Raw genomic sequence first — 13,089 nt, forward strand, 5'->3', positions numbered from 1 at the left:
GTGTAACTGCTTTAGCCACTGACCACTACCATTAATGTTATGGAAGCTGCTGCTAGTTGTTGTGAGCCCATGAGCTTACTGGCTATCCCGCTCTCATTGTGCTGGATTAGCATTGGAACTGATGTGTCCAGGTGACAAGACCCATCTTTATTTATCGGACATTACCGTCCTACCAGTCCCGCACAGAAACAAGCCAGCCAACACACATAAGCCATGCGTGACCTGGCCTGGTTTTTATCCAAATGTCATGTCTTTAATGTTGATTTATTAGACTAGCCTCCTGTTCCTAGGAACAAAGATAAGTAGGCTACATTTGAATTGAATTGTGATAGCACCAATGTCTGACAATCAATGACGTTATACGATATGACGATGAAATAGGCTACTTTTTCCCCGTAGGCTTAGAGCCTACTCCACCTCGAGCTTCACTTTTTACATTTTAATAGCCTGTTTTATCTCTAGTTCCTCTTGTATAGAGACTTCACATTGTCTACTCCAACCTGAAACTATTAAAAACTATAGCCTACATTTGTGACAGCGGTTGGTGATTTGGTCCGCAACTCGGCAAACCCCGAAATGCGCTAGGGGGCAAAATAAATAAAAAAACGTTATTTTTCGTTTTTTGTTTTGTTTTGTATTACCAAAGTTGAAGTTGTGAAGAACCCACTTACTATAACAGACAACAGTTTTAGGTTCAGGAAATACGTATAATTAGTCTGCAAACTAAGCTCGTTTTTAGCTGATTTCGAGTCGGGTTTGGGGGCGGGCAGATCGATTAGCATGATTTGGTTTCATTGGCTATTGCTTCCGGATTCTCCGCCCCCCACCCTTCCCCAACACGCAGGCTTTGTTTACATTCAGTCCCAAGTTTAACCATGGATGCTACAGCTTTTGCTAAAGAGAAGACGGGGATGGCATCCAGGACATGGAAAGAGTTTTAAGAGCAGCTAAAACTCCAGCAGAGCAGGACTCGTTCGTACACGGAGTTTTATTCTTGATGACCTGTGATACAGGGATGACTGTATCAACAAAGCATGTTGCTGCCAAGCGACGAACGACGTACCAGATTCACACCACTGTTCCCTACTAACACAATCAGGTTTCAGCAATGTTGCAGAAACGTGCGATTTAGACTTTTGTATGGTCCACTCAACGTCAAGTTAAACGTGCATGCAACGCAAACGCGGTATCTGCACACAAGTTGCTGCAACGTGCCTGCAATGTGTACACAACGTTGTGATTTCCGCGATGATTTCGATGGATATGGCTGCAACGTTGTATACACGTTTATATATTACTTTGTTACGTTGCTGCAACGTGGTCCGTTGGCTTAATTTATAATTTGCATTACAAAACAAATCAGCTCCTTGCACAAGCTCCACTACTTCCTGAAACCCTACAGGCATATTTCTTTACCGTCCTATACTATTGGATAGCAATTGCGATGAATCCGGTGTGCAGCACACCTGATCAATCACTTCCATCCACTAGTATAGGACAGGAAAGAAATACGCCTGTAGAGTGTCAGGAAGTAGTGGAGCTTGTGCAAAGAGCCTATTAATGCTATAGTCAATGCAGCAAGCAAAATTATGCCGGTACAAAAGTTATGACAACACCATTAACAGTTAAGAACAATTTATTTTATTAAAAAAGTACACACATTGTCTGGCCTGCAACATGATAAACAAGTTTTAAAAACAAAAAGGATTTTTTTTTTTAAACACAAAAAAAACAGTTATTTACAAAAAAAATGACAGGCTGTGCTCAGATAGGCTGGGGGGGGGGCTGTGCTCAGATGGGCTGCGGGTGGGCGTCAGATGGGCTGGGGGGCAGCTAGGAAGGGAAGTCTTCATCATCAGAATGCTGGGGAGTGCTCAGATGGACTGTTCTTGGATGGGCTGTGCTCAGGCGGACTTCTGCAGATACCTAAAGACATAATGAAATGGCCGTAAATACACAACGCACATACATGCACAAAAAAGTGGTACACAATCTTTGGAACCATGCAGTGTCACTGGGTAGGAGAAAATAAAAATAAAAAAAAGACATCACTTACCCTTCTGCATTTAGCAGGGGCATGTTTTAATGTCTCCAGCAGCTGGGCGGCCACCTCCGCCATCGTAGCCTTCGGCATGGAGACCATAACTGCACCTTTAAGTTATCAAGAAAGGTAATGGTTTCAATTCACATCGGTCATGGAACAAAGACGATGTATTAAAAAATATGAACCATTTCTTACATGTTACAACATTGAAGAGTGTCATACTCTTCAGTGTCTTCTTCCCCTTCTTCCCGTGCACACTGTAGGCGCTCCACACCGCATGTGTGGCCACAGCTGACAGCACCCGTCGGACTGTGTCCGCCAAGTCTCTGCCACCAATGGCACCTAGGTATTGTGTCTGCAAAACAAAGACAGTCATTTACTGTACCCTTCCCTGCAAAAATAAGACAAAGTTCTGCCCTGCAGACACTCACCATCTTCCTCTGATGGTCCCGGTCCTTCAACCTGGCCTCAAAGACCTGCAGCTCCTCCTCCGTTTGGGCAGGGTCCAGTACATCCAGCACTTCTCCCTGGGCTCCAGACTCCCCAGGCCGCATGCTCTGGGCCAGTTCCCTCACACTCTGCGCAAGCTCACGGAGTTGCTCCCGCAAGTCTGAGAACTGCTGATGTACAGACCTCTGGAAATCTAGATAAACACAGATGTGGCTATAAGTACATTGACATAAAACTAAATGAAACTCAAAATATATCCCTGCATGCAACATGAAGTAGTTCCATACCAGCATCTGCAGAGCAGCATCGATTCGGTAGAGGGGTACATGGAGTCAATGGTGCTGGAGCCGTTTTCTTGGGCGACGGCATCACAGCCCTAACTGAAAAACAAAAGGGATAAAGGAAAGGGATTAGCAGGAAAGATGGATGGATGGATGGATAAAACAATCGAGCAAAAGGAAATAACGGTAAAAGGATAAAACAACCAAGCATCCTATTCTCTTGTCATGAAAGCAAAAAAGGAAACAACGGTATAGGATAAAACAGATTATCACGTGTTCAGTTTACCCATTTTTACCGTAAGAAGAGAAAGCGAAAAAGCAGTAAATTTGCTTTTCCTTTTTACTGAGTCAGGAGAAATAACGATTGGAGGGAGGGTACACGGACTGTGAAGATATTGGGCTTTCTTCCCACGTTTTTTCACGGCACCGGCAGCTATGTTTCATATCCCTGCCTAAGTTCGCAAAGTATTGTGTGAATTTTCATCTACCCCTCGGTTTCAAGTCAGTATCTGAAAACCCTCGTTTTGGAGGGCTGTTTGAACGTCCACTAGCCCTCGATATGCTCCCTAGCCCTAGAAGCTAAAAGGAATGGGACACATTACCCTACGCGTGAACACGCAAAATGTAGGGGTAGGGGCTAGGGATAAGGGGGGTATTGGGATTGGGCCATAGTCTACATTAGGACCAATGCACATGATGCAGTGTGTGGGAATAGTATAGTCTTCATTAGGACCAATTGCACATGATGAAGTGTGTGGGAATAGTATAGTCTTCATTAGGACCAATGCACCTGATGAACTGTGTGGGAATAGTATAGTCTTCATTAGGACCAATGCATATGATGAAGTGTGTGGGGATAGTAGGATATAGTCTTCATTAGGACCAAGGCACATGATGAAGTGTGTGGGAATAGTATAGTCTTCATTAGGACCAATGCACCTGATGAAGTGTGTGGGAATAGTATAGTAGGAGAGGATGAGAGCTCCTATGGTGAGCAGGTTATTATTGTTGTTGGCAGTAGGCCTAATGTGTGTGATGCTAATAAAAATTCCTAATTTTTCATTGCGCTCCTAAATTTCTTTCTGTGCTCCTAAATTTTTTCATTTAAGAGCACATGTGCTCCTAGTGAAAAATGTTAGCTTAGAGCCCTGTGAGGGTGTCCTTCCACAGCGTGTGCTGGACCTGTGACAACGCCACCGATATGCCTGTGTCCTGTTCCACTTCCTGCTCCTTCATGATAGCAGGCTTGAAGGCCCCATGCTGCTCCCATCCTACCTCCCAGACACAGCTCCTGGGTATTACTGAAGATGGCTAGTCTAGCCAGGTTATAGCTTGTAATGGGTATGAACATGAAATTAAATTCAGTGAAAAAAATGTGTCAAGTTTTATCTGTTGTAAACCTGTGTGGATGTAGCTGTATCAGTCTATATAAAATGAGTAACTGTACGCTATTTGTGCAGATTTAAAGGTATAATATGCAATATGTGGATTAAAATAAACATTTTTTCAAAAATAATACATCCATAGGGCTTTGCGAAGGCTGCAGAGTAAAAGTATTGCTTTTCCATAAAAAATAATATTTTGTCTGAAATTATTACATTATGAAATTTTGACGGCCGACAATGACAATCTGTTGATATCATACCAGCCAATAGTATTACAGCGTTGGTACTGCGTGCTGGGTTGCCAGGTAGCCTACTATTCTAGCTTCACCACTGTGAGATTAGCAGTAGCCAGCTAACGTTATACTTCCATGAATTAGCAGCATTATAGATGTTGGTTAGCATCAAGTGTGTGTGCGACTATAAAACGGCAGCTTTTCCGTCCACTTCCGCTCACTCTTTTCAGCTTAACGTTTGGTAAAATGGCCGAGTTTCGTCGTCCTGCTTTTCCGCCTGAGCCCCAGCGAACTGTGCGATAGGAATGTCAAAAGCTCAGTGACCGAAGAAGGAGCAAAAGTCGGATAAATATCGGGACAGCCTTTGCTCATTGGACGGAGTTTATGCAGTTTCATGGGATAAAGTCGCATGGTGACATGGCTACTTGTCTACTAGACCGGTAAGCTAGCTAACTAGCTATCGTTATCTTTCTTGGAATCTGCATAGCCAGACCTAACGTTATCTCCACACTACAGCATCTAACGTAGCCTAACTTATTACATGGCATTCTGAAATACTTAATTGTGATTACTGATTAGTGTAAGGGTATGCTCCTCTCGGAGTTAAGATCTTATCACAGTATGACTGAAACAGTGCATTCTCTGGCATTTTGGCAACCAACACATTGTGTTGTTGCAGTTCTTATCTTTAGACACTAGATGGGGGAAATAATCCACATATGACATATTATACCTTTAATTGTATATTTTCATGAAGATAAAAAGTGAGATCATAATAGTGGGAATTCCTGATTATTATTTAAGTAAACGCAAATGTCAACATGAAAAAGTGAGAGCATGACGCTGACAGCTAACAATGCAGCATAGGTTGTGCAATCAACTTGACAGTCCAAAATGGCGGCGGCCCGGCTCAGCCCTTGGGCGCTTTGGTTCCATAGCACAAGAATGGAGTGTCCCCTCTTGGCATTCTTTACTCTTTATCCAAGATAGAAGAGAATAGAACATACGTCCGCGTACTGTCGGCCATCAACCATGCCTCGTGTTTATGTTGGGCGTCTGAGTTACCATGTTCAGGAAAAAGATCTCCAGAAATTTTTCAGTGGTTATGGAAAACTTATGGAAATTGATTTAAAGAATGGGTGAGAGATTTGCTAGCAGTTAGTAGTACTAATAGTTATCTAACGTTAGCTAGCTAATTTAGCCAGCTAGCTAGCATAGCTAATGCAGCATAATTTTGCGTTTCCAAAGCGACCACATAGCTAGAACTAATTATATTGCTGTGCATGTTATACAGAAGACTATAACATTATTAATAGCTACATAATATTTACATTACATAAACATGATTATTCATTGTTTTCTTATGTTGGTCTATCTTGCTGCCCTGCCCAGACCGATAATCTAGCTAACGTTGGCTAGCCAACTCAACGCTACCAACCTGGGTGCGAAGTACTGACGTTAGCTAGCACCGCATGGCTAAAATGGCCGAATGTTGTTTTTGTCTGGTTTAATAGCCAAGTCCTCTAATCAGCTACAGCAAGTATGCCAGCCGTTTCTGCTGCTATTACTATGCACATGTTTTGTAAATGTATGCATTTTGTCGAGATTTAGTTTTACTGTGTTGTTTCAGATATGGCTTCGTGGAATTCGAGGACAACCGCGACGCTGACGACGCAGTATACGAACTTAACGGAAAGGAATTGTGCGGGGAGCGTGTTATCGTCGAGCACGCCCGAGGACCGCGGCGCGACCGGGATGGATATGGTGGGGGTTACGGGGTTCGTGGGCGCAGTAAGTGCAGTCTATTACAAGATGCTCCTTCCCCCTTTACCCCTGGGCTGAGGTGGCTATGCAGACTGCACACATGTGATCTACGATAGAATTTGAGCCCACTGAGAACTGATATGGCACATAGCTTACTAGCTTGCTAACCTTAGTATACTCAACCTTAGTAGATTCAGCATTTTGCAAAGTGCATAGTCAGAATAACCCCCTACTGTCAGCAGCTAGTAGTGAGTGGCCTTATGTGGCTTTTGAAAGTGCCCCATTTGTACTGCTTGCCTTCTTTAAAATGGAGAGTTGTGCTCAGTCTTGTAGCCAGGACTGTGAATGCACAACCTCTAGCCTCTCTTCCCATGTTTAATTTATAAGCAGCACCTCTTTCTCTGTGCCCAGCTGATTAATAAGCAGCAGCTCGTTTTCTTTTCCCAGCTGATGTTATTATTGAGTTTGTTTATATATAGTGACATTTGCTTTTGAAGTCAAGCACGATATACTGTTAACTGAGCTTAGCCAGTACTGTTGTGATTCTGTGAAAGGAACTGTTCGTTATTACCTTTCACCGGTGTTAGCTACCTGGAGGAATTTTTATTTTAATTCTCAGCAAATGTATTTTCTCATCTCTGCAATTTCTCATCTCTGCAAATTCACATCTTTTATCACCATGTAGCCTGGCTAGATTGTTAAATACCATAACATGTGAAATGTATCATTTTTTTCAGTTTGATTTTTCAACATTAACAAAAGTCCTTGATGTTTCAATTTGAAAGAGTCCAGTTGCGGGCTGAGTCCGAGTCCATTGAGGCTAAGATGACTGGCTAAGATGACTGCCTGTCCCGTTTGGCCTTGGCTTTCACCTTACAATGTGTGTGTGACCTTTGACCCTTGGCTGACCTAACCGGAAGCCATGATGACAGCAGCCTTTTGCCAATAGACCAGGGGTGATGGTGAGGATTCCCATTGGTTTCTATGTTGACAGAATAAGTGGAGCGTTCATTGTTACCGCTTACTGTAAGTCAGAAAACCAAAGTGAATAGTATTCAGGTTGACAACCAGTCAAGAAAAACAACAACTTTGTAGTGTTATAATGATAGGATGGTCATCTTGACTACATTTTAAACCAGTTTTGTGGATGCCCCCTTTTATGTGTGTTTTTAGGTTCAGGGGTTTGCTAGAACATCACTGTCCATCTGTTGACGTGGCTCAAGCACGGTAGCTGGCCATGTGTAGCCGCTAGCAGATACAGTGGTGTTCTTAGCACACAGCAGAGAAGCTCATTAAAGGCGATACAGAGACAGACTTATAAGAGCCCAGGCTTGTATAGATCACAAATCACTTATTGGCTGGTTTGTGTGGACATGCTTCCAGAGTGTAAACCATACTTGTGACCCTGCTAGTAGCAGCCTGTTGTGTTTAGCTGACCCCCAGTCTTGAGTGGTCTCTGTGCCACGGCGTGGTGGTCTGACGCCGTCTGTCCTGTCCTTCTGAAGGCAGTAGTGGCGGCGGCTACAGCAGCAGGAGCCGGACGGGCAGGGATAAGTACGGGCCGCCCGTGCGCACCGAGTACCGGCTGATCGTGGAGAACCTGTCCAGCCGCTGCAGCTGGCAGGACCTGAAGGTGAGATGGGAGGAGGAAGGAGGCGCGGAGATGGGAGGAGGAGGGAGGCGTGGAGATGGGAGGAGGAGGGAGGCGCGGTGATGTGGAGATGGGAGGAGGAAGGAGGCGCGGTGATGTGGAGATGGGAGGAGGAGGAGGGAGGCGCGGTGATGTGGAGATCGTAGGAGGAGGGAGGCGCGGTGATGTGGAGATGGGAGGAGGAGGAAGAGGGAGGCGCGGTGATGTGGAGATTGGAGGAGGAGGAGGGAGGCGCGGTGATGTGGAGATGGAAGGAGGTGTGGAGATGGGAGGACGAGGAAGGAGGCACGGTGATGTGGAGATGGGAGGAGGAGGAGGAGGGAGGCGCGGTGATGTGGAGATTGGAGGAGGAGGGAGGGGCGGTGATGTGGAGATGGGAGGAGGAGGAAGGAGGCGCGGTGATGTGGAGATGAGAGTAGAAGGAGGCGCGGTGTGTGTAGATGGGAGGAGGAGGGAGGCGCGGTGATGTGGGAGGAGGAGGGAGGCGCGGTGATGTGGAGATGGGAGTAGGAAGAGGAAGAAGGTGCGGTGATGTGGAGATGGGAGGAGGAGGAGGGAGGCGCGGTGATGTGGACATGGGAGGAGGAGGGAGGCGCGGTGATGTGAAGGTAGGAGGAGGAGGGAGGCGCGGTGATGTGGAGGTAGGAGGAGGAGGGAGGTGCGGTGATGTGGAGATGGGCGTAGGAGGAGGAGGGAGGCGCGGTGATGTGGACATTGGAGGAGGAGGGAGGCGTGGAGATGGGATTAGGAGGAGGGAGGCGGGGTGTGGACATGGGAGGAGGAGGAGGAGGGAGGCGCGGTGATGTGGAGATGGGAGGAGGAGGAAGGAGGTGCGTTGATGTGGAGATGGGAGTAGGAAGAGGAGGGAGGCGTGGGGATGGGAGGAGGAGGAGGAGGGAGGCGCGGTGATGTGGAGATGGGAGGAGGAGGAAGGAGGTGCGTTGATGTGGAGATGGGAGTAGGAAGAGGAGGGAGGCGTGGGGATGGGAGGAGGAGGAAGGAGGCGCGGTGATGTGGAGATGGTAGTAGGAGGAGGAGGGAGGCGTGGAGATGGGTGGAGGAGGAAGGAGGCGCGGTGATGGGAGTAGGAGGAGGAGGGAGGCGCGGTGTGGAGATGGGAGTAGGAGGAGGAGGGAGGCGCGGTGATGTGGACATGGGAGGAGGAGGGAGGCGTGGAGATGGGAGGAGGAGGAGGGAGACGCGGTGATGAGGAGGAGGGAGGCGCGGTGATGTGGAGATGGGAGGAGGAGGGAGGCGCGGTGATGTGGAGATGGGAGTAGGAGGAGGAGGGAGGCGCGGTGATGTGGAGATGGGAGGAGGAGGAAGGAGGCGCGGTGATGTGGAGATGGACGTGTGTGTGAGAGAGAGAATTGGAGCGCTTTACAAAGCTGCCTCCTCCCTTGCTGTCACCCTTCCAGGACTTCATGCGTCAGGCTGGGGAGGTCACATACGCCGACGCCCACAAGGGCGCGATCAACGAGGGCGTGATCGAGTTCCGCTCCCACTCGGACATGAAGCGGGCGCTGGACAAGCTGGACGGCACCAACATCAACGGCAGGAAGATCCGCCTGGTGGAGGACCGTCCTCGCTGCCAGCGCTCGTACTCCGGCAGCCGCTCCAGGTGGGCGGGGGGCGGAGCCTGACTGTGTGGTGGATCACTTTCTGACATCTCCATTGGCTGTTTGCTTGATGACACAACTTAGCTAATTATTTTGTCCAAGCACCGCTACTAGTACCACTACTGGAGCACAGTCGTCCCTCAGGAGTTGCTTGTGGCCTCTCGGGTAACGGAGCAGCATCCTTCTCTGCCTCCGACAGGTCTCGAAGCCGGCGTCGTTCTCGCAGCAGGAGGAGCAGGAGCTCTGGGAGCCCCTCCAGGTCCGGCTCCAGGTAACACGACTCTCCTGGATAGATTCCCTCTCCTCCCACCTCTCCTCCCCCATCTCCTCCCCATCTCCTCCCCCATCTCCTCCTCCCTCTCCTCCCCCCCCTCCTACCCTCTCCTCCTCCCTCTCCTCCCCCCTCTCCTCCCTCTCCTCCAACCTCTCCTCCCTCATCTCCTCTCCCTTCTTGCATAGTTATTGTCCTTGGCTGAGATTCTAAATTGTCTGTGCTACAACCTTCCTTGCAGGTCCCGTTCCCGTAGCAAGAAGAGGTGCCGCTCCCGGTCTGGCAGGAAGTCTCGTTCCAAGTCTCTGGACAGCAAGTCCCGCTCTCGCACGCGCAAGTCCCGCTCCAAGTCCCGCTCCAAGGAGAAATGGGCCAGTAGGAAGTCCCGCAGCCGCTCCGGGTCACCGATGGAGAACGGGAAGGAGGAGGAGTCCGGTGCCAAGTCCCCATCCCCGCCTGCCGACGCGCGCCACTCTAAACCGGAAGAGAAACGCTCCAAGTCTCGCTCCAAGTCTCGCTCCAAGTCTCGCTCCAAGTCTCGCTCCAAGTCTCGCTCCAAGTCTCGCTCCAAGTCTCGCTCCAAGTCTCGCTCCAGGTCTGCCTCCCAGGATTAGAACCCCCATGTCCGTCCTTCTTTGCCCGTTTTCAGACATGGGTGGAGTCTGGCTGATGTAGCTGGTGGATGAGGCCTGGGGGATGAGGCCTGGTGTGTTCATCTGACTGACCTGCAGCCTCCTAGGGGGTCATTGCTGAAGGGAAATGTGTTGCCAAGAAGACATCTTCTATAGAGCTGACAAGATTTCCTATTCTACAGCACCTGGTCTAGGCTGTGTAGCTTTGTCTGAACACACTGTAACATTACTGTCTTGAACGTACCCCTGTCTCGATGCATCTCCCCTTCTCTGGCGGTCGGTCTCTTAGTCTCTGCTCTGCTCTGGAACTTCAGAAACACAGCTCTGACCTGACCAAGCCGTTACCATGGCGCCAGGAGCTGCGTTCAGGTTCTGTTTGTGTGAAGAAGCTCACGTCCAGATTTAATGCTATTGTTGATCTTTTCTTTAATTGTACATAAAGCTTGTCAGAAAGGCTTTGTAATTAAGCAAATTGATTTACATAAAGTTTATTTTTGCTCCTTTAAATCCTGTGTCTTGTTTTTTACTGATCACTCAAATTACTCTTATGAAGAAGCTTTGAGTTCTTAGTTTGATTGGACTATTTAATTGGATGTATTTCTCCCCAGGGCAGGTGAGTATATCCTGTGTCCAGCCCCCGACTGCTTGTTAGGGAGGACGTGGTGTTGGAGGTGTAGTCCAGTAGGCAGGAGGCTGTCATGCAAAGGACACCATTACCCAGATACTCATTCATTCATTCATAGAGGTTATTTTGCCCAGTGAACCAGATCGACTCTGACTCCCCAAACACGCGCACTCTGCCCAAACACGGATGCGACACTAGATTGATGGAACAATGTCGACCGTTTTTAGTGTAAGTTTAATAAAAATTCTTATGATAAAAAATTGTATGTTTGTGTGTTGACGAGTATGGCGATGCTGAGTGTTAATGTCCACTGGCACAAGAAACATTGCAATTATTGAGGTCGTATTGTGATTCACTGTTGGAACAAACCTTTCAGAGTAGGCTCAACCTTGTGACACTTGTCTTCAAAGCGATCTATGTAATTGTGTGGTCTTCAAAGCCGTCGATGTAATTTTTTGTATCAACCATTATGGAACTATAACGCTACATCAAAGAAAATCTGGATATATTCTATTAACAGTCACTTTGGTCCACGCATGCGCCATGAGGGACCCATACGCGCAGGAGATACCGCTGGTAAGACAAATTGAATTTAGGAATGGAATGATCAGCAAGCATGAATGCATTTTACCGACACTATAATCCAATAAACGTAGCAGACAGGCATCTTTAAATTACAAGGTTTACAGATGGTAAGATGTCAATTATGTTAATGTGGTTGATAAATGTAGCGTGCATGGACTTCAGAATATAATTAGCTATAAAGCTAGATTGGTTCCACATATGTGCAGATATATTTTGTGTATTGTGGTCTGAGCAGGGACATGGTGGCATTCATCTTATCGCTGCTTGTCATGAAACGACGTTAATTCGAAATTGCCAGGATTGGTTGAGTTCTTTTTCTAGAAATAGAATTTTCATAGTCTGCTTTTTCCCTCAATTTGCTTCAAGGATTTCTGATCCTCCGCCATTTTAACGGAATTGCTCGGGTTTTAGTAAATAAATAATATATTTTCTGATTTATGTTGTCATAATGGGATAAATTGCCAAACAGGGGTTTTCCTAACGCTATAGAAACTAAGTCACGCGGGGTCCCAGACTGATTAGGTTGTGTTTTAATAGAGAGCATTCCTGTACTCTGGCACTAGTTCCTGTACTGTCTTTCTTTCCATCCCAGTGCTGCTTTGCCATGGGAGACATGGATCATTTAGAACAGATACACAGCCCATAGTGGCCACAGAACTAGTCCACAAACCAGATACACAGCCCATAGTGGTCACAGAACTAGTCCACAAACCAGGAATATTAAGCAGCAATTGTGATGCAAATGCAAATTCTTTGCATGAATAGTCATACATTTGTGTGGAAATACACTTCCATTGCATTTCCCTGACCTTGCCATGCTGGGAATGAACCCATCTCACTGGTTTGTGAACTCTTTACAGGAGCACAGCCACTGACTTCCCTGGCTGCTCTGAAGTTAGGGAACTATAGATTAGAGTAGAATTTATATAAGATGTCTTTCTCTACCCAGTGGCAGTGAAGGAGCTCTGCCATGAGTGCCAACGTGGATCCTAAGGCTCCAGTCCCAGAACCTGGTGACCCCACCACCCCTGACCCCTCCCCTGGCAACGACCTCTCCTCCAATGACAGTCTGGTGAAGAAGACACGCCCCCAGAGCACAACAGCTCTCATTCTGCCAGGTGAGACAAGGGAGGAGTTAGTGGGATGATGTCTTCTCTACCCTCAAACACACGTGGACACACAAACGATCCGACATGCAGCGTTTGGTTTTGGGCGGTCCTGCGCCTCTCTACTAGCGTAGGAAGCCCTCTCATCAGCCTCCTCTCCCCCAGCCTGCTCAGCCTCCCCAGCCCAGAAGGTGGGCGTATCTCCAGGCGCTGCAGACGCAGGTCCAGGGGGCGGAGCTGCAGAGGGGGCCACGCCTCTAGTCCCCCAGGTAGGCGGGGCCTGCAGCATCATTCACGTGCTGGAGTGGAAGGAAGGCGTGGCCATTCTACCCAGCAGCAGCCTCAAGGTGACTGGCCTCTCATCAGCACTCAGCCTCAGTCTGAATGGACACAGGGTTCTGTAGAGGTCGATCAGTCTCAGTATGGATGGACACAGGGTTCTG

At 47.7% G+C, this 13,089-nt stretch overlaps 2 protein-coding genes across 3 annotated transcripts in view; both read left to right on the forward strand.

The window, feature by feature from the left end:
• Nucleotides 1-4,720: 4,720 nt before the first annotated feature.
• On the forward strand, nucleotides 4,721-10,822 carry LOC311314776 (uncharacterized protein). Of its 2 annotated transcripts, none has more exons than XM_084445262.1 (7): nucleotides 4,721-4,833; nucleotides 6,024-6,184; nucleotides 7,107-7,119; nucleotides 7,663-7,790; nucleotides 9,227-9,429; nucleotides 9,627-9,698; nucleotides 9,940-10,822. In XM_084445262.1, the coding sequence occupies exons 2-7, from the start codon at nucleotides 6,026-6,028 to the stop codon at nucleotides 10,310-10,312; spliced, it is 948 nt and encodes a 315-aa protein (XP_084301388.1). In that variant the 5' UTR covers nucleotides 4,721-4,833; nucleotides 6,024-6,025; the 3' UTR covers nucleotides 10,313-10,822. The 2 variants fall into 2 exon arrangements, with proteins under 2 accessions (XP_084301388.1, XP_084301387.1); XM_084445261.1 differs by lacking the exon at nucleotides 4,721-4,833 and adding an exon at nucleotides 5,412-5,532.
• Nucleotides 10,823-12,510: 1,688 nt separating this feature from the next.
• Nucleotides 12,511-13,089, forward strand: part of l3mbtl1 (L3MBTL histone methyl-lysine binding protein 1) — a gene marked incomplete at both ends in the record, with an annotated part of 25,407 nt that continues 24,828 nt past the window's right edge. Inside the window, 2 exons of the mRNA XM_084446096.1 lie at nucleotides 12,511-12,678; nucleotides 12,835-12,993. Coding sequence (XP_084302222.1) covers nucleotides 12,511-12,678; nucleotides 12,835-12,993 — 327 coding nt within the window. The remainder of the gene's footprint in view (nucleotides 12,679-12,834; nucleotides 12,994-13,089) is intronic.

This window comes from Borostomias antarcticus, assembly GCF_949987555.1.
Source record: "Borostomias antarcticus genome assembly, chromosome: 11".
Lineage (NCBI taxonomy): Eukaryota > Metazoa > Chordata > Actinopteri > Stomiiformes > Stomiidae > Borostomias > Borostomias antarcticus.